The sequence below is a fragment of the Herpailurus yagouaroundi genome, unplaced genomic scaffold (assembly GCF_014898765.1).
Source record: "Herpailurus yagouaroundi ecotype Mexico unplaced genomic scaffold, PumYag 150195, whole genome shotgun sequence".
Lineage (NCBI taxonomy): Eukaryota > Metazoa > Chordata > Mammalia > Carnivora > Felidae > Herpailurus > Herpailurus yagouaroundi.
The window spans coordinates 9,302-27,076 of NW_024422662.1; the positions used below are offsets into that span (position 1 = coordinate 9,302).

The window sequence follows — 17,775 nt, forward strand, 5'->3', positions numbered from 1 at the left end:
TATCAGTGACCAAAAAAGTTATTTTGGGGCCATTATTGTAGTTGGCGAAATGAATATCTCACGGTAAAAACTTCCTAGGGAACTAAAATTGCTACTGGGGAGAAGAGATGGTCATCTCATCTTAGGGCAGGGGGGTGGGGTGGGGTGGGTGGGCAATGCAGTTAGTCACTGATTTGCTCCATGGCTGAGCTCAGAACCAAGGAATCCTTTGAGCTTCAACTCAAGACTTAATAACCAATGGTTCCACAATTGTGTGATGTAGATCTGGAATTCTAAGATCTAGTTATCTGAATCTCTTTATTGACTATATAGGCCCTGGGGTTAAATGACAACCAGTATCCCAGAACTGGTAGGTCTTCTAACATCTCAGGGGCTCAATTACTTCATGTGGCAGAAATTACCCTTTGGTTTTCCAACTTATGGAGGTCACAGTTATATATGCTTTTTTACTTAGTGTGCATAACGAGAGGTTGTTGGCACTGCTTCTGAAGAGTTTTCATCAGTCTTAAGATACTGTTAATCACCCATTCAACAAATATGTATGAAGTGCTTCCTGTGGGCCAGACATTGTTCTAAGCTGGAGACATAGCAATGAATGAAACAATTAAAAATCCCTGCCATTGTGGGAAGTATTTATTATAAATAGAAAATGATGAGTGTCATGTTGATAAAACACAGCCAGGGGAAATGGCCCAGGAATATGGGGCTGCCCTTTGGACGAGGTGGTCAAGGCAGGCCTCAGAGGTATGTGAAGCATATGGGACAGGAGAGATACCTGGGGCTGTAGAAGGCCACAGGCTCAGGCTCCCCTTACTACCAGGAGAACAAGGCAAAGTATGAGACTGTTTGAAAGACTATAATTCAGATTCAACAAATGCTTTAAATAATCTATGCTTAAGCTGGTGCAGTTGACATCATTGTTATTTACAGTTGAGGACATGGATATTCTGAATATTTAAGTGACCCAAGCAAGCATGCAAAGCTGGTGAGGGACAGAGCCTGAACTCTAATCTTGTCCTCTGATTCTTTAAAGCCAGTGGAATTTGCCACTGTACTGCTACTGCTCATTTATTCACTTTCTGGATATTTACTCATCCCCTATCACATTTAACAGCATCTGGGGTTTAGTGAGAAGCCTGACTTTGCCAATTATTTCATCACTTTGAACTTCCTTTTCTCACCTATAAAATAGTAAGATCATATGCTTGTCTCACAGGTTTGTGGTGAAGATTAAATAAACAAATGTATAGACAGCATCCTTTAGGCGTTCCACAAGTGCCAGTGTTCTTCCTTTCCCAACAGCTGGGCTGAACTATAGTTTGTGTAGTGTAGTCTTAACCAGTAGGAGCCTGGGTCTGGGGACCCAGAATATGTGTTCAAACTCTAGCTCAACTTTTGACTTGGAGAGTATCCTTGGGGAGATTACTCATTCTCTCTGAACCTTGTTTCCTCATCTATAAAAAGGGGGAGAATAACAAATAGTTCTCAATTTCAAAGGGCTGTTGTGAAAAGTAAATGAGTTAATACATTCATAAGACCTGCCTGTCTCATAGTAAGTGTGCAAGAAAGGTTGGCCATTGCTGTTGCTGTGGGATTGTGTGCAAGTCACCATTCCTCTTGGGTGAAACTTGAAACTTAAGTTTTTTGGCTGTAAAATAGGGAGGTTAATAGCTTGTAACGCTTCTAAAGAGACACATTTTTCTTTCAAGAGGGCAACCTTCATCTATCCAGATAGCTTTAGGTGTGTGAAGAGGGGAGGCCAGTGGGGAACCATAGGGTTGAGTCATCTCATCTACTTCTCTGCATCCAGGCAAAACTTTAACACTAAAATGAAAGTCTCCCATCTCCTTCCTCTATCCATCTTCCATTCCTCTTCTTATCCTCCTCCCATTCATCATCTGTCTACTTTTGGGGAGCCGGCAGATCAGTGACCCTAGAAGAGAATCCAGAAAGAGAATGTCTGTAAGGCAACCACCTGAGCTTTTGGCTCAGAAAAGGTGCCCAATGAATAGTAGCTATCATTGGTATTGCTGCTGAGAGAACCAAGGAATGGAACTAACATAGCGAAGTGAGGGCCTGAAAATTCAGCCATCCTTTCTCTCCCTAACCTCGATTCCCATAAGAGACTTGGGACCCTCATCCCCTTCTTGTCCCACCCATATTTTTTCAAAGAGTTCCCCGGGCCTCTACTCTTCTTGGCAGCAAGGAGGTGGGTGGATTTTGTTTCTTTGTGATTGGGAATGGGTCCAGGTTCTGGTTGCCGCCTTGAGCTAACAGACTGGAAATCTCAGTTACGTAACAACACTATCTCCCTCACTCTTTGGCGATCTCCTGACTAGGTATCAGAGACATCTCCTCTGTCCCCGTTGGTTGTTTTTTTCCCACGTAATTAAGGCCCATATCTGTTTATTGATAGAGGTGTTTTCTCTCACACCCTGTCCTTAAACACAGTCAGTCCCTTCTACAATTCAGCTGCCTCATTCACTCATCTCAGGACTCCCAAGCAGACATCTTTTTCTTTCAAGCGGGCAAACTTCATCTATCCCAGATAGCTTTAGGCGTGTGAAGAGAGGGGTGTCCAGTGGGGGACCATAGGGTTGAGTCATCTCATCTACTTCTCTACATCCAAACCAAACTTTAACACCAAAATGAAGTCTTCCATATCCTTCCTCTATCCATCTTCCATTCCTCTTTTTATCCTCCTCCTATTCATCACCTGTGTCTACTTATTAATCCTATGGCAAGTTCTGCCAGAAGTCTTACTTCAGTCTGTTACACAATTACATTTGAGATGGAGCTGGAATTTTATGGAAAGATGGAGATTCTGATATTTGTTCCCTTTCTTCTCAGCCCTGTCATGGAAAGGGAACTCCATTTCATAAGTATATAAACTCTAAAGGAGCATTTGTGGAACAAAATACCCTCAATATCTGATCTCAAAATCTTGTGATTTGATAGGTAGGGCAGGAAGTAGAGGTTGATAGGCACACAAATAACTGTAAGGTTGGGTTGAAGGTAGCAGGAAAGGGTATTAATAAAGAATTTTTTGAGAATTGAGATGAAACTAGATCTTATATGCTTGGAAGGATCTGGAAAGATGCCATAAAGCCAGAAAGGTCTGAATTTCATAACTGAGGAGTGGAAGTGGAGAAGAGGTGAAGTGGCATTCTTGCTGAAGGCACAACCTGAACAAAGGTCCAGAGACTAGAGGAGAGAATGGGGATTTTAAGTCATAGTATTTTGAGGATACTGGCTGGGGAGATATATCTAGGGTAATAAAGGGACCCTTAGAGGGAGAGGTGGGCAGAGAAACAAGGAAGAAAATAATGGAAGTTTCTTATTTGCCTCTTTTCCTTCACAGGTGCTATCACATTTCAAGAACTTCAGAAAACTGGTGATTCCCCAGCATCTGATAATTTGTTCCCTCCTATTTCAGGCTTTGTTTATAGTGCACCCCCTGATCATACTGCTCTTCAGTCAAGCCATAGCCCTCTAGACCTCACTAAATCTACAGAAACCCATAATCTAAAACGCAATTGCAACACTACACACCATCTCAAGCCGATTTACAAACACATAGGTAATTCCCAAAACTCTACAAGTCATCATGAAGTTCTTCCTACTTCTGAAAAAACCCCGAGCAATCAAGGAAGAGACCCAAATGTTCGGAATGGACGGTCTATTGATCCTACTGACTCTACTAACACACATAAAGGATCGTCTGGTGTAAAATATCCAACGTCAGCACCCAAGATCAAAACAACTTGCCTTAGGTTCAAATCAGTTATAGGAACAGATAAAAGTGTAACATCTTCGAGAAACATTACTTCAGAGAGTAAAAGCGCTACTTCACAGAAGACCATAAATCCTGTCTACAACTCAGGAAATTCGGAGAGCAAAAAAATACCTATGTATTCCTCAGGCAAAAGCACAACAGCCCCATCAGATGAGGTTACAAGAACCCCACGAAGGTCAGAAAGAGCTGGAGATCATACAATAGCTGCTAATCTCAGAACTACAGTTGCCTCAGGCACAACAATGATGAAGACTACAGGACATATAAACAGGACATCACCCATTGAAAAGACCACACAAATACCAGCAACACTTAGAGAACATGGACACAGCACCATATCAGCTCATATAAATATCACAAAATCACTAGAAAACTCACTAGAACATGGAAAAGTAGCCACATTGCCTTATGAGAAGACTCCGGGAGTCCCAACAGAATCTACAAAATATGGAGAAGAGACTACATCAACCAATAAGAAAACCACACTAACCCCCCAAAAGTCCAAGAAACATGGACAGAACACCACTCCGGACAGCAGAAGGATCACAAGGGCCCCAGAAGGGCCCACTGACTATGGTGAGAAGACAACCCCCGCCAATGGGAAGACCATGAGAGCCCCAGCAGGGCCCAAGGACCATGGGAAGACCACCCCAGCCAACAGGGAGGTCACAAGACCCGTGGAAGGGCCTAAGAATCATGAGAAGAAGACCACTACAGTCAACGGGAAGACCACAAATGCCCCAGAAAGCCCCAAGGGTCATGGGGAGAAGACTACATCAGCCAACGTGATGATCACAAGAACCCTAGAAGGGCCCAAGGACTATGGGGAGAAGACCACCCCAGCCAATGGGAAGACCATGAGATCCCCATCAGGGTTCAAGGACCATGAGAAGATCACCCCAGCCAACAAGGAAATCACAAGATCCCCGGAAGGGCCTAAGGATCATGAGAAGAAGACCACTACAGTCAACAGGAAGATCACAAGTGCCCCAGAAGGCCCCAAGGGACATGATGAGAAGACTACATCAGCCAATGGGGTGACCACAAGTGTCCCAGAAGGGCCCAAGGAACATGAGGAAAAGACCACAAGAACTCCAGAAGGGCCCAAGGACCACAGGGAGAAGACCACCACAGTCAGGAAGATCACAAGTGCCCCAGAAAGGTCCAAGAACCATGAGGAAAGGACTACACCTGCCAATGGGATGATCACGAGAGCCCCAGAAGGCCACAAGGAATATGGGAAGAAAACCACAAGAACCCTAGAAGGGCCCAAGGCCTCTGGTGAGAAGACAACGCCAGCTAATGGGAAGACCACGGGAGCCCCAGAAGGGCCTGAGAACCATGGGGGGAAGACCACTAGAGCCCTAGAAAGGACCAAGGACCACAGGGAGAAAAACACCCTGGCCAATGGGAAGACGACAAGAGCCCCAGAAGGGCCCACGGACCATAGGGGGAAGACCACTAGAGCCCTAGAAGGGATCAAAGACTATGGTGAGAAGACAACCCTAGCCAATGGGAAGACGATGAGTGCCCCAGAAGGGCCCAAGGACCATGGGAAGACCACCCCAGCCAACAGGGAGACCACAAGAGCCCTGGAAGGTCCCAAGCATCATGGGGAGAAGACCACCACAGTCAACAGGAAGACCACTAGAGTCCTAGGGGGGCCCAACGACCATAAGGAGAAGACCACCCTGGCCAATGGTAAGACCACAAGAGTCCCAGAAGGGTCCAAGGATGATGGGGGTAAGACCACCAGAGCCCTACAAGGGTCCAAGGACCATGGGGAGAAGAACACAACAGTCAATGGGATGACCACGAGAGCCCCAGAAGGCCCCAAGGACCATGGGGAGAAGACCACCAGAGCCCTAAAAGGGCCCAAGGACCAGAGGGAGAAGACCACCCCAGCCAATGGAAAGACCACAAGAGCTCCAGAAGGGCCCAGGAATCACAGGGAGAAGACTACACTGGCCAATGGGATGACCACGAGAGCCCCAGAAGTTCCTACAGACCATGGGGAGAAAACCACCCCAACCAACAGGGAGACCACAAGAGCCCCAGAAGGGCCCAAGGACAATGGGGAGAAAACAACACTGGCCAATAGGATGACCACGAGAGCCCCAGAAGGCCCCAAGGACCATGAGGGGAAGACCACTAGAGCCCTAGAAGAGCCCAAGAACCATGGGGAGAAGAACACAACGGTCAATGGGAAGACCACAAGAGCCCCAGGAATTCCCACAGACCATGGGGAGAAGATCATCTCGGCCAACAGCAATACCACAAGAGCCCCAGAGAGGCCCAAAGAACATGGAGAAAATGCCACTCCAGCCAATAAGAAGACAACAAGAACTCAAGCCAAATCTATAAAACATGGAGTAAAGGCCACATTGGCCACTGAGACCACAAAACCCCCAAGAAAACCTAAAGAAAGTGTAGGAAAAAACACAGCTCCCACAGAGACTATAAGACCTCCATTCAATGTCACAGGAGACAAATCTGTCACTAATACCTCTCCTGGTTCAAATAAAACTGATGTTACCTATGGGGTACCCATTGGTTCTTTTACACTCACCACATCTCACATAGAGCTGAGTTCCATCATGTCAGAAGCCCCAGGCAACCAAAACCATCCATATCAGAACAAAGATGGCTCACAGGGAGGTCTTCGTGCTGGAGGAATGAGGGAGAATGATTCATTCCCTGCATGGGCCATAGTTATTGTGGTCCTGGTGGCTGTGATTCTCTTCCTGGTGTTCCTTGGCCTTATCTTCTTGGTAAGGGGCAGGGATGCTACAGGGGAGTGAACCCATGAGACAGGGAGTTGATGAGAGATTATGGATCTGAACAAGAGGCAGTAATTAGCCCAGGAAAAGAGGCATGGTGGGAGGATGGTAATAAAGGGGTAGTGGTGGTGAAAACTTTGGGGAAGGACAATAGGTGCATGAGGCATGAACAGTGGCATTGAAGAAAAGTCTGTGGCTGAGAGAAAAGGAAATTGAATAGGGAAAAACTGGGGGCTGGAGATAGAATCTGGGATATGAGAACAGGGAATATCAGGAGAGGGAAAATTGGACAGAGGAGGGAATTGGAGATGAAGTCTGGGACTTAGTGCATGGGATCTGGGGCTGGAATAAGGATCAAGGTTTGGATGGAATCTTGGGAAAGAAGGAAGCTAAATGGCTAGGATCAGGGAGAGTAGAATTGAAGGGTTATGGGTATTGAGGAAAGCAAGTGGCATGGCAGATGAAACTCATTCCTCCTTTCTCCTAATCACAGATTGCCTGTACGATGAAAACACGCCGTGCACTGGTCCAAAACACAGAGGACAATGACCCAGAGGATGATGGGGGCCCTAATTCCTACCCAGTCTACCTGATGGAGCAGCAGACTCTTGGCAAGGGCCAGATCCCTTCCCCACGGTGATCCTTCAGAAAGGTCCCAGCTCTTCCATGTCCTTCCTAAGATGAGGAATTAGACTCACCATTCCTATTTCCTGGACACCAGGAAGGGCAGAGTACTGGCAGTTAACAGCATTAACTCTTCATCAGCTGTGTTCTTATTGAAACTGGTCAAGGGATGAGGTGATAAGCAAGAAGGAGAAGCAAGAAGGGAGATAAAGAAGAAAGAATGAATAATGCAAGTGTTCTCTGCAGAAGATGGTGGTCTTGGAATGAAAACATGTTTGATGGACACATGGGGTAGACACCAACATAGGACACTGAGTCTTGGGAGGAGCAGCATGACTAAAGGAAGTTTGGGGGCCTTAGAAGGCAATGCCCCATATCTGACTGTGAGTTGGAGATTGAGGACAGAGTTCCTGGGTGTCAGGACCAATCTATAATATTTCCATGTACTATTACTTAGATGTTGTGTATAAGCAGGCTCGTCTTTGACTTCCCAGGACACTTGCCTACCTCCTTTTTAAAATGAAAAAAGTAGAATCTGAGAAGAAAAGAGAACTTATTTCCTTCACCTTCTCTATACCAAGGAGAAAGGAAAATTCCAGAAAAGATAATAAATGTCTCTCATCCAGATGGTTCTTCCCTCTTCCTTCTGAATCCTTTAGTTTTTTCTAAATGTCTACAGTAGACATCCTGCTGGTCTGGCTTTCTGGGTTGTGGGTGGCACAGAGGGAGGGATTTTTGTGTGGTCTGCAGTCTTATCCATTTATCCCCATTCCAGACTGTCCCTGATGGTGTTCCCCACTCATTATTTATTTTCCTGTCAGTTCTACCAAAAGCCAGTCCAGGCTTTTTTCTGGAAGAGTCACTTGCCTTCTCCACTGCCCCCATTCTCTCTCTACTCACACTTTCACCCCAGATTTTGATATTCCCCCTTGTAGGCATATCATCTGGATTTTCTCTCCAACTATTAAAGCCCTTTCACCTATTACTGATTTGGCATAGTGGAAAGAATGAACAGATAATAGATAGCTTCCTATCTATTGGTCTTTTTATAATAAAGTAGAAAATATTTGTAAAGTAAGTACACCATAATTATTGAACTGTCAGTTGGGAGAAGCCTTGACTAGTGTTCCTGACTCTGGCTGTGACCTTACATATGACCTTGAGCAGCAGTGGCTAGAGAACAGGAATTCTTTACTGTCATGGAAAATTAGGCTGAATTTCTACTGCTCCTAAAATGAGTCACTCCTGGATTTAGATAGGAGCCAGCCTGAGTTCCTGCTGGGCCCATCTGCATGGTGCAAAAGCAGGAGAAAATGTGTTCATTAATAAGCCAGTATTTCCATGTACCTATTATAAAATCTGTTGAGCATTATAAATATAAGATATAGTTACCACCTGAGACACAAATATAGGGAAATTAAATACATAATTCACTAAGAGTTCTCACAAGGCAGTACTACACAGAATAAAGCATGACTCTAATGAATTAAACCCAATATTCATGGGCAACTACTACATCCCAAATTTATGTTAGGATACTAGCCCTGCTCCAAAGCCATTCCATGCCCAAACATCACTCCCAGCAGACCAACTGCCCATCACCCACATGGCCTTGGCTCACTCTTACCAAAGGAGGATCAGCAATTTCCCTGACCAGAAAGGCACAGGCCTTCCAAGTTTAACTTCATTGAGAATCAAATAGCAACCCTCTCTGCTACTTTTGGCATTCCCATTTTCAGGAATCTGGAAGTCTACCACAGACAGTGGTCTTAATCTTGACACTCATGCCACTGAGTTATCTGCCAGGGCACACTGCAGGCTCAGGAACTCTCTGAATCTCCCACCAGAGCTCTACTCTGCTAAAGGCAGGATTGTAGCTTGGATCCCAGAAAGATGCCACAGGAACCCCAGACTTGGGTCCCTGGAGAGAGCCCTCTCTCCAGAACACCTGGTTTCTGGAAAGGGCTGGAGTGCCTGGGGAAAAAAGAAAAGGATACCAGGCTTGTAGTCATCCGGGCAGATGGTGACAGCATGCGGCAGCTGCCAGGACAGGAGTGTCACTCTTTCTGGGAGGAAAGTAGATACCCCCTATACCTAGCCTATAACCATTGAATTTCTCCAGCATGGACCCCAATTTAAAAACTAAAACAAGGGGCGCCTGGGTGGCGCAGTCGGTTAAGCCTCCGACTTCAGCCAGGTCACGATCTCGCGGTCCGTGAGTTCGAGTCCCGCATCAGGCTCTGGGCTGATGGCTCGGAGCCTGGAGCCTGTTTCCGATGCTGTGTCTCCCTCTCTCTCTGCCCCTCCCCCGTTCATGCTCTGTTTCTCTCTGTCCCAAAAATAAATAAAAAACGTTGAAAAAAATTTAATAAAAACTAAAACAAAACCAAGCAAGAGCACCTTTGCCCCTAGAGTGCCAAACATTGAATCCCACGGAGGCCTCCCTGCAAAAGGACCCAAATGGAGCTCTGGGGTCAAAGGGTGTGTATTTGGGGGTGTATAGGAGGTTCTCCATCTCACAAGTGCTGCAGGGACTGTGGGCCCCACCACAGCTGCTGATTGTCTCCCTTCCCATTTCTCTCTCCCGCTACAATGCTTACTTGGAAATCTACGGGGGAAATCCTCTGACAAGCTCTCGGGTTGGGCTCTCATTAGAGAAAATTACATAATGAGTGGCAAGGAGGGAATGGTTCCCTCCTCACAAGCTTAATCCCCACATCCCCAGGATAGATCAGTGCCCAAGACCTCTAGGGCTGAAGTGGGCAACAGGTGCAAGGGCAGAGGGGTGAGCCCAGGCAGGGCGGGCCAGGATTGGGGGTGAGGGACAGGGGACCAGAGCAGCCTCCTTCCTTCGCTCTAGGTTCCACTTGGCTGGAGGCTCCTGGATCTCGCTGGGTAACTGAGTGGATTGGTGGTTCAAGGCCAGACACACCCAGGCGCCCCCTCTACTTGGCCACCGTGAGCACACCCTTGGATCACGCCCCGCACCGCCAGCCACCCTCGGAGTTGGGGTGCAGTTCCTAGCCCTGGCTTCCTGCCCTGAGAGCCAGATTGACAGGCCTCGGCTTCCTTCCATCTGCGCACCATCCATAATAAAACTAAAGTTTTCGCTGTGCTTTCTTTCACCACATCACATGCTTCAATCTTCTGTTAACTCTGCGAGTTCTTTCTTACTAAGCTTGTTTGACAGAAGACAAAACCGAGGCTCAGCGAAGAACCTTGTTCAAACCCACACAGCTCCTGGGAGCAGAGTTTTTCTCCCAACACAACTTTACTTTGTCCCTTAGTGGAGCCAGGATCCCTGTAACTTGGCAGCATGATCTAGATGGGTGGGATGTTTATAGGGACCACCTAAGGAAAAAAGTATGATTGAGGTTTGTGCAAGAAAAGGTCCAGCTCCTTCTTCTGGAGTACAGGTTCCCCTTTCAGCCCCTTGGACTTCCAGAGTTTTGTTCTTCTGGCCCCACAGGGCAGAAGCACTTTGCCCTCCCTCCCAGCACCCAGACCCCCTTACAGCTGACTGTGCTAGCACTCTCTGTCCACCTGCTCCTGGACAGTGAATGCTGGCACAGTAAGAATATTGAATGATTTTGGACCCAGTCACCCTCATTTTTCTCCCTTCTGCCTGCTACAAAGACCTCTGATCCAGAAATGAGACATCCCCAGAGAAAACAGGTTTTTGCTGATCTCTGGCCCCAAGGGTGGGTCTCCTTTTCTTTTGACACATTTGATCCCCTTGTTCTCTCTCTCTCCCTGTTCCTACCCCCCTAAATTGCCAGAAGCACCCCTCTCTGTAGAGGGAGGGCCAAAAGTTATGGCTTCCCCTGCTTAGCAGCAACTACAAAGCCCATAGCAATGGCCAAGTGAGACAAGAAAGTAAGCTGGGCATATTGTGGAGCAAGTGTTAGAATCCAAGAATCCAGCTGTTCAAGTCCCTGGCTCCCTACTACCACGGAACTCATCCCAGTTGATCTTCCTCCTCCCACAACCCTGGCCCTGGCAAGCTTTTAATTCTTCCTGAAACTTCATGCCCTAGTGAGACTCCAGGCATCAACTCATCCTATGTAGTCCATTTCTGCTGTAGAACCCACCATGCTAGATAACAACTTCCAATGTGGATTATTTCAAGATGAAGAGAGGAAAATTATCGCCTGCCTCCTGCATCCTAATGCAGCTTCTCTTTGGAATCCTGGGACCTGGTACACGAATTATCCATCAATCACAGAGGATATGGAAGCCACAGAAAGTCAGGAGACAAAGGTCTCTGTCCGAGGCACTCTGCTTGCATATTCTCATTCTTTTTCTGGAAGCAAAGATGATAAACTTCTTTTCTCCTATTTCTGTGAAAGTCAGTACTGACCCTAGCCCCCATTGACCACAATTGTGGCCCTCACCTTCACCTTGCAGCAAATCCACCTTTCTCCTCTCCCTCCAACCTTCAACTATAAGCAGGAACACAAATAGCAACTTTATTTTGATTTTTCCCTTAGAATCCTGGAGTGTAATAGCTGCTTGATAAATGTTTTGTATCTAACATGAAAATCCTAGTTTCTATATCATCCTTAATTCCTTATTAGAGTTAGCCTCCAAGTCTGAATAAAGCCAAGGGAAATGAAAATATCCCTACCAGAAATGCTGCCTAAATGTGAATCCTTGGTCAGCTCTCCCTGGATAGAGACACATGCAGAGGGACCACAGAAACCCCAGGGCAGTGGGAACTGTGGATGAAATTAGCCAGAGGAGAAGTAAAGTCTGGGCTCCTATGTTCCTAGCCATTTCACCTGACTTCTCTCTTAGACTCCTCCAGACTTTCAAGTTTCTCTTTTTAAGTATTAAAAACAATGCCAGATAACTCTTCATTTCCACTGTAGGATGGAATGCCTAAAAAGGGAGTAGCAGGGTAACTGTGGAGTTGACAGAAGTAGGCCTGGGTTGGATTAGCAAAAGGACTTTGGGTGGTGTTTTTCTTTTTCTTTTGATATTTATTTCTTGCATCCTCCATCTGCTCCCTCCCAATGACTGTCTCCTGGAGACAGCTGTCTTGCACATTCTGTTCTCTTTCTCCTTCTTGCCTCTCTGTGAACCCCTTTGATTTGAACCATTATTACTGCAGAGGACTTGCAGACTCATCATTAGCCTCTCTTTGCTCTGAAATCCAGTCCTGTATTTCCAGGCTTATTTTTCCCATAACATCTTCACTTGGATGTCACATCATATCAAACATGAGGCTCATGTATTCGTCCAGCAAACATTTTTGGAGCATTTCCTCCGTGCTAGATCTGAAGATAACATCAGTGAATAAAGCAAGCAACAGGTCCTGCCTTTAGGTAAAGATCTCACAATCCACCAGGAAAGGCAGCTATCACACAAGGAATGACACACAAATATTTATAACTCTTTTAAGTATGCAAAAATACCGGCAAGCACCACCTCATCTTCCCACTATCAGGTCTTCATAGTTTCCCTCATTGGCATTCATTCTCTTCCTCCCTGCTCCCCCTTTACATTGGAGGAGTGTCTCTCCAACCTGGGTTCTGGTTCCCATCCCACACTTCCTGCCTCTCAGTAGACTTCTCCTCCCCCTCCCACACTGTCTACTTCTCTTTCTCTGGGGTCCGTCCATCAGCATCCAAACAAGCTCTAGAAAAGTGTACACAAGAATCACCTGGAAGAGATTCTACTTGTTTACTTATTTATTTATTAAAAACCATTTATTTATAATTGAGGTATAGTTAATATACAATATTATATTAGTTTCAGGTGTGCAACAGGATGATTGGATATTTGTATGTATTGTGACATGGTCACCACGATAAGTCTAGTTAACATCCATCACCACATATAGTTACAATTTGTGTGTATGTGTGTGTTGAGAACTTTTAATATCTATGCTCTTTGCAACTTTGAAATATGTGATAGAGTATTATTAACTATAGTCACCATACTGTACATTACACCCCCAGGACTTATATTTAAAAAATTTTTTTTTAACATTTCTTTTTTTTTTTTTATATGAAATTTATTGTCAAATTGGTTTCCATACAACACCCAGTGCTCATCCCAAAAGGTGCCCTCCTCAATACCCATCACCCACCCTCTCCTCCCTCCCACCCCCCATCAACCCTCAGTTTGCTCTCAGTTCTCAACAGTCTCTTATGCTTTGGCTCTCTCCCACTCTAACCTCTTTTTTTTTTTTTCCTTCCCCTCCCCCATGGGTTCCTGTTCAGTTTCTCAGGATCCACATAAGAGTGAAACCATATGGTATCTGTCTTTCTCGGTATGGCTTATTTCACTTAGCATCACACTCTCCAGTTCCATCCACGTTGCTACAAAAGGCCATATTTCATTTTTTCTCATTGCCACGTAGTATTCCATAGTGTATATAAACCACAATTTCTTTATCCATTCATCAGTTGATGGACATTTAGGCTCTTTCCATAATTTGGCTATTGTTGAGAGTGCTGCTATGAACATTGGGGTACAAGTGCCCCTATGCATCAGTACTCCTGTGTCCCTTGGATAAATTCCTAGCAGTGCTATTGCTGGGTCATAGGGTAGGTCTATTTTTAATTTTCTGAGGAACCTCCACACTGCTTTCCAGAGTGGCTGCACCAATTTGCATTCCCACCAACAGTGCAAGAGGGTTCCCGTTTCTCCACATCCTCTCCAGCATCTAGAGTCTCCTGATTTGTTCATTTTGGCCACTCTGACTGGCGTGAGGTGATACCTGAGTGTGGTTTTGATTTGTATTTCCCTGATAAGGAGCGACGCTGAACATCTTTTCATGTGCCTGTTGGCCATCCGGATGTCTTCTTTAGAGAAGTGTCTATTCATGTTTTCTGCCCATTTCTTCACTGGGTTATTTGCTTTTCGGGTGTGGAGTTTGGTGAGCTCTTTATAGATTTTGGATACTAGCCCTTTGTCCAATATGTCATTTGCAAATATCTTTTCCCATTCCGTTGGTTGCCTTTTAGTTTTGTTGGTTGTTTCCTTTGCTGTGCAGAAGCTTTTTATCTTCATAAGGTCCCAGTAATTCACTTTTGCTTTTAATTCCCTTGCCTTTGGGGATGTGTCGAGTAAGAGATTGCTACGGCTGAGGTCAGAGAGGTCTTTTCCTGCTTTCTCCTCTAGGGTTTTGATGGTTTCCTGTCTCACATTCAGGTCCTTGATCCATTTTGAGTTTATTTTTGTGAATGGTGTGAGAAAGTGGTCTAGTTTCAACCTTCTGCATGTTGCTGTCCAGTTCTCCCAGCACCATTTGTTAAAGAGACTGTCTTTTTTCCATTGGATGTTCTTTCCTGCTTTGTCAAAGATGAGTTGGCCATACGTTTGTGGGTCTAGTTCTGGGGTTTCTATTCTATTCCATTGGTCTATGTGTCTGTTTTTGTGCCAATACCATGCTGTCTTGATGATGACAGCTTTGTAGTAGAGGCTAAAGTCTGGGATTGTGATGCCTCCTGCTTTGGTCTTCTTCTTCAAAATTACTTTGGCTATTCGGGGTCTTTTGTGGTTCCATATGAATTTTAGGATTGCTTGTTCTAGTTGCGAAAAGAATGCTGGTGCAATTTTGATTGGGATTGCATTGAATGTGTAGATAGCTTTGGGTAGTATTGACATTTTGACAATATTTATTCTTCCAATCCATGAGCAGGGAATGTCTTTCCATTTCTTTAAATCTTCTTCAATTACCTTCGTAAGCTTTCTATAGTTTTCAGCATACAGATCCTTTACATCTTTGGTTAGATTTATTCCTAGGTATTTTATGCTTCTTGGTGCAGTTGTGAATGGGATCAGTTTCTTTGTCTTTCTGTTGCTTCATTGTTAGTGTATAAGAATGCAACTGGGGGCGCCTGGGTGGCGCAGTCGGTTAAGCGTCTGACTTCAGCCAGGTCACGATCTTGCGGTCCGTGAGTTCGAGCCCCGCGTCAGGCTCTGGGCTGATGGCTCGGAGCCTGGAGCCTGTTTCCGATTCTGTGTCTCCCTCTCTCTCTGCCCCTCCCCCGTTCATGTTCTGTCTTTCAATGTCCCAAAAATAAATAAACGTTGAAAAAAAAATTTAAAAAAAGAAAAAAATTCCCTATTAAAAAAAAATGCAACTGATTTCTGTACATTGATTTTGTATCCTGCAACTTTGCTGAATTCATGTATCAGTTCTAGCAGACTTTTGGTGGAGTCTATCGGATTTTCCATGTATAATATCATGTCATCTGCAAAAAGCGAAAGCTTGACTTCATCTTTGCCAATTTGGATGCCTTTGATTTCCTTTTGTTGTCTGATTGCTGATGCTAGAACTTCCAGCACTATGTTAAACAACAGCGGTGAGAGTGGGCATCCCTGTCGTGTTCCTGATCTCAGGGAAAAAGCTCTCAGTTTTTCCCCGTTGAGGATGATGTTCGCTGTGGGCTTTTCATAAATGGCTTTTATGATCTTTAAGTATGTTGCTTCTATCCCGACTTTCTCAAGGGTTTTTATTAAGAAAGGGTGCTGGATTTTGTCAAAGGCCTTTTCTGCATCGATTGACAGGATCATATGGTTTTTCTCTTTTTTTTTGTTAATGTGATGTATCACGTTGATTGATTTGCGAATGTTGAACCAGCCCTGCATCCCAGGAATGAATCCCACTTGATCATGGTGAATAATTCTTTTTATATGCCGTTGAATTCGATTTGCTAGTATCTTTTTGAGAATTTTTGCATCCATATTCATCAGGGATATTGGCCTGTAGTTCTCTTTTTTTACTGGGTCTCTGTCTGGTTTAGGAATCAAAGTCATACTGGCTTCATAGAATGAGTCTGGAAGTTTTCCTTCCCTTTCTATTTCTTGGAATAGCTTGAGAAGGATAGGTATTATCTCTGCTTTAAACGTCTGGTAGAACTCCCCTGGGAAGCCATCTGGTCCTGGACTCTTATTTGTTGGGAGATTTTTCATAACCGATTCAATTTCTTCGCTGGTGATGGGTCTGTTCAAGCTTTCTATTTCCTCCTGATTGAGTTTTGGAAGAGTGTGGGTGTTCAGGAATTTGTCCATTTCTTCCAGGTTGTCCAATTTGTTGCCATATAATTTTTCATAGTATTCCCTGATAATTGTTTGTATCTCTGAGGGATTGGTTGTAATAATTCCATTTTCATTCATGATTTTATCTATTTGGGTCATCTCCCGTTTCTTTTTGAGAAGCCTGGCTAGAGGTTTGTCAATTTTGTTTATCTTTTCAAAAAAACCAACTCTTGGTTTCGTTGATCTGCTCTACAGTTTTTTTAGATTCTATATTGTTTATTTCTGCTCTGATCTTTATTATTTCTCTTCTTCTGCTGGGTTTAGGCTGCCTTTGCTGTTCTGCTTCTATTTCCTTTAGGTGTGCTGTTAGATTTTGTATTTGGGATTTTTCTTGTTTCTTGAGATAGGCCTGGATTGCAATGTATTTTCCTCTCAGGACTGCCTTCTCTGAGTCCCAAAGCGTTTGGATTGTTGTATTTTCATTTTCGTTTGTTTCCATATATTTTTTAATTTCTTCTCGAATTGCCTGGTTGACCCACTCATTCGTTAGTAGGGTGTTCTTTAACCTCCATGCTTTTGGAGGTTTTCCAGACTTTTTTCTGTGGTTGATTTCAAGCTTCATAGCATTGTGGTCTGAAAGTATGCATGGTATGATTTCAATTCTTGTAAACTTATGAAGGGCTGTTTTGTGACCCAGTATATGATCTATCTTGGAGAATGTTCCATGTGCACTCGAGAAGAAAGTATATTCTGTTGCTTTGGGATGCAGAGTTCTAAATATATCTGTCAAGTCCATCTGTTCCAATGTCTCATTCAGGGCCCTTGTTTCTTTATTGACCGTGTGTCTAGATGATCTATCCATTTCTGTAAGTGGGGTGTTAAAGTCCCCTGCAATTACCACATTCTTATCAATAAGGTTGCTTGTGTTTATGAGTAATTGTTTTATATATTTGGGCGCTCCGGTATTCGGCGCATAGACATTTATAATTGTTAGCTCTTCCTGATGGGTAGACCCTGTCACTATTATATAATGTCCTTCTTCATCTCTTGTTACAGCCTTTAATTGAAAGTCTAGTTTGTCTGATCTAAGTATGGCTACTCCAGCTTTCTTTTGGCTTCCAGTAGCATGATAAATAGTTCTCCATCCCCTCACTCTCAATCTAAAGGTGTCCTCAGGTCTAAAATGAGTCTCTTGTAGACAGCAAATAGATGGGTCTTGTTTTTTTATCCATTCTGATACCCTATGTCTTTTGGTTGGCGCATTTAATCCATTTACATTCAGTGTTATTATAGAAAGATATGGGTTTAGAGTCATTGTGATGTCTGTATGTTTTATGCTTGTAGTGATGTCTCTGGTACTTTGTCTCACAGGGTCCCCCTTAGGATCTCTTGTAGGGCTGGTTTAGTGGTGACAAATTCCTTCAGTTTTTGTTTGTTTGGGAAGACCTTTATCTCTCCTTCTATTCTAAATGACAGACTTGCTGGATAAAGGATTCTCGGCTGCATATTTTTTCTGTCTAGCACCCTGAAAATCTCGTGCCAATTCTTTCTGGCCTGCCAAGTTTCTAAAGAGAGATCAGT

The 17,775-nt window shown here is 44.4% G+C and overlaps 1 protein-coding gene across 2 annotated transcripts; it reads left to right on the forward strand.

Moving 5' to 3' along the window:
- Positions 1-209: 209 nt before the first annotated feature.
- LOC121026642 (proteoglycan 4-like) lies at positions 210-8,278 on the forward strand. Of its 2 annotated transcripts, none has more exons than XM_040469438.1 (3): positions 210-5,574; positions 5,638-6,567; positions 7,070-8,278. In XM_040469438.1, the coding sequence occupies exons 1-3, from the start codon at positions 3,910-3,912 to the stop codon at positions 7,214-7,216; spliced, it is 2,742 nt and encodes a 913-aa protein (XP_040325372.1). In that variant the 5' UTR covers positions 210-3,909; the 3' UTR covers positions 7,217-8,278. The 2 variants fall into 2 exon arrangements, with proteins under 2 accessions (XP_040325372.1, XP_040325370.1); XM_040469436.1 differs by having other exon boundaries at positions 210-5,571; positions 5,635-6,567.
- The last annotated feature ends 9,497 nt before the right edge of the window (positions 8,279-17,775 follow it).

Bases quoted from the DNA above. Each gene is read 5' to 3' on its own strand.
- LOC121026642 (XM_040469438.1), top strand. From the start codon at position 3,910: ATGTATTCCTCAGGCAAAAGCACAACAGCCCCATCAGATGAGGTTACA. The intron at 5,575-5,637 runs CATGGGGAGAAG...GGCCCCAAGGAC, and splicing joins CCCTACAAGGGTCCAAGGAC to CATGGGGAGAAGACCACCAG. The intron at 6,568-7,069 runs GTAAGGGGCAGG...TCCTAATCACAG, and splicing joins TCCTTGGCCTTATCTTCTTG to ATTGCCTGTACGATGAAAAC.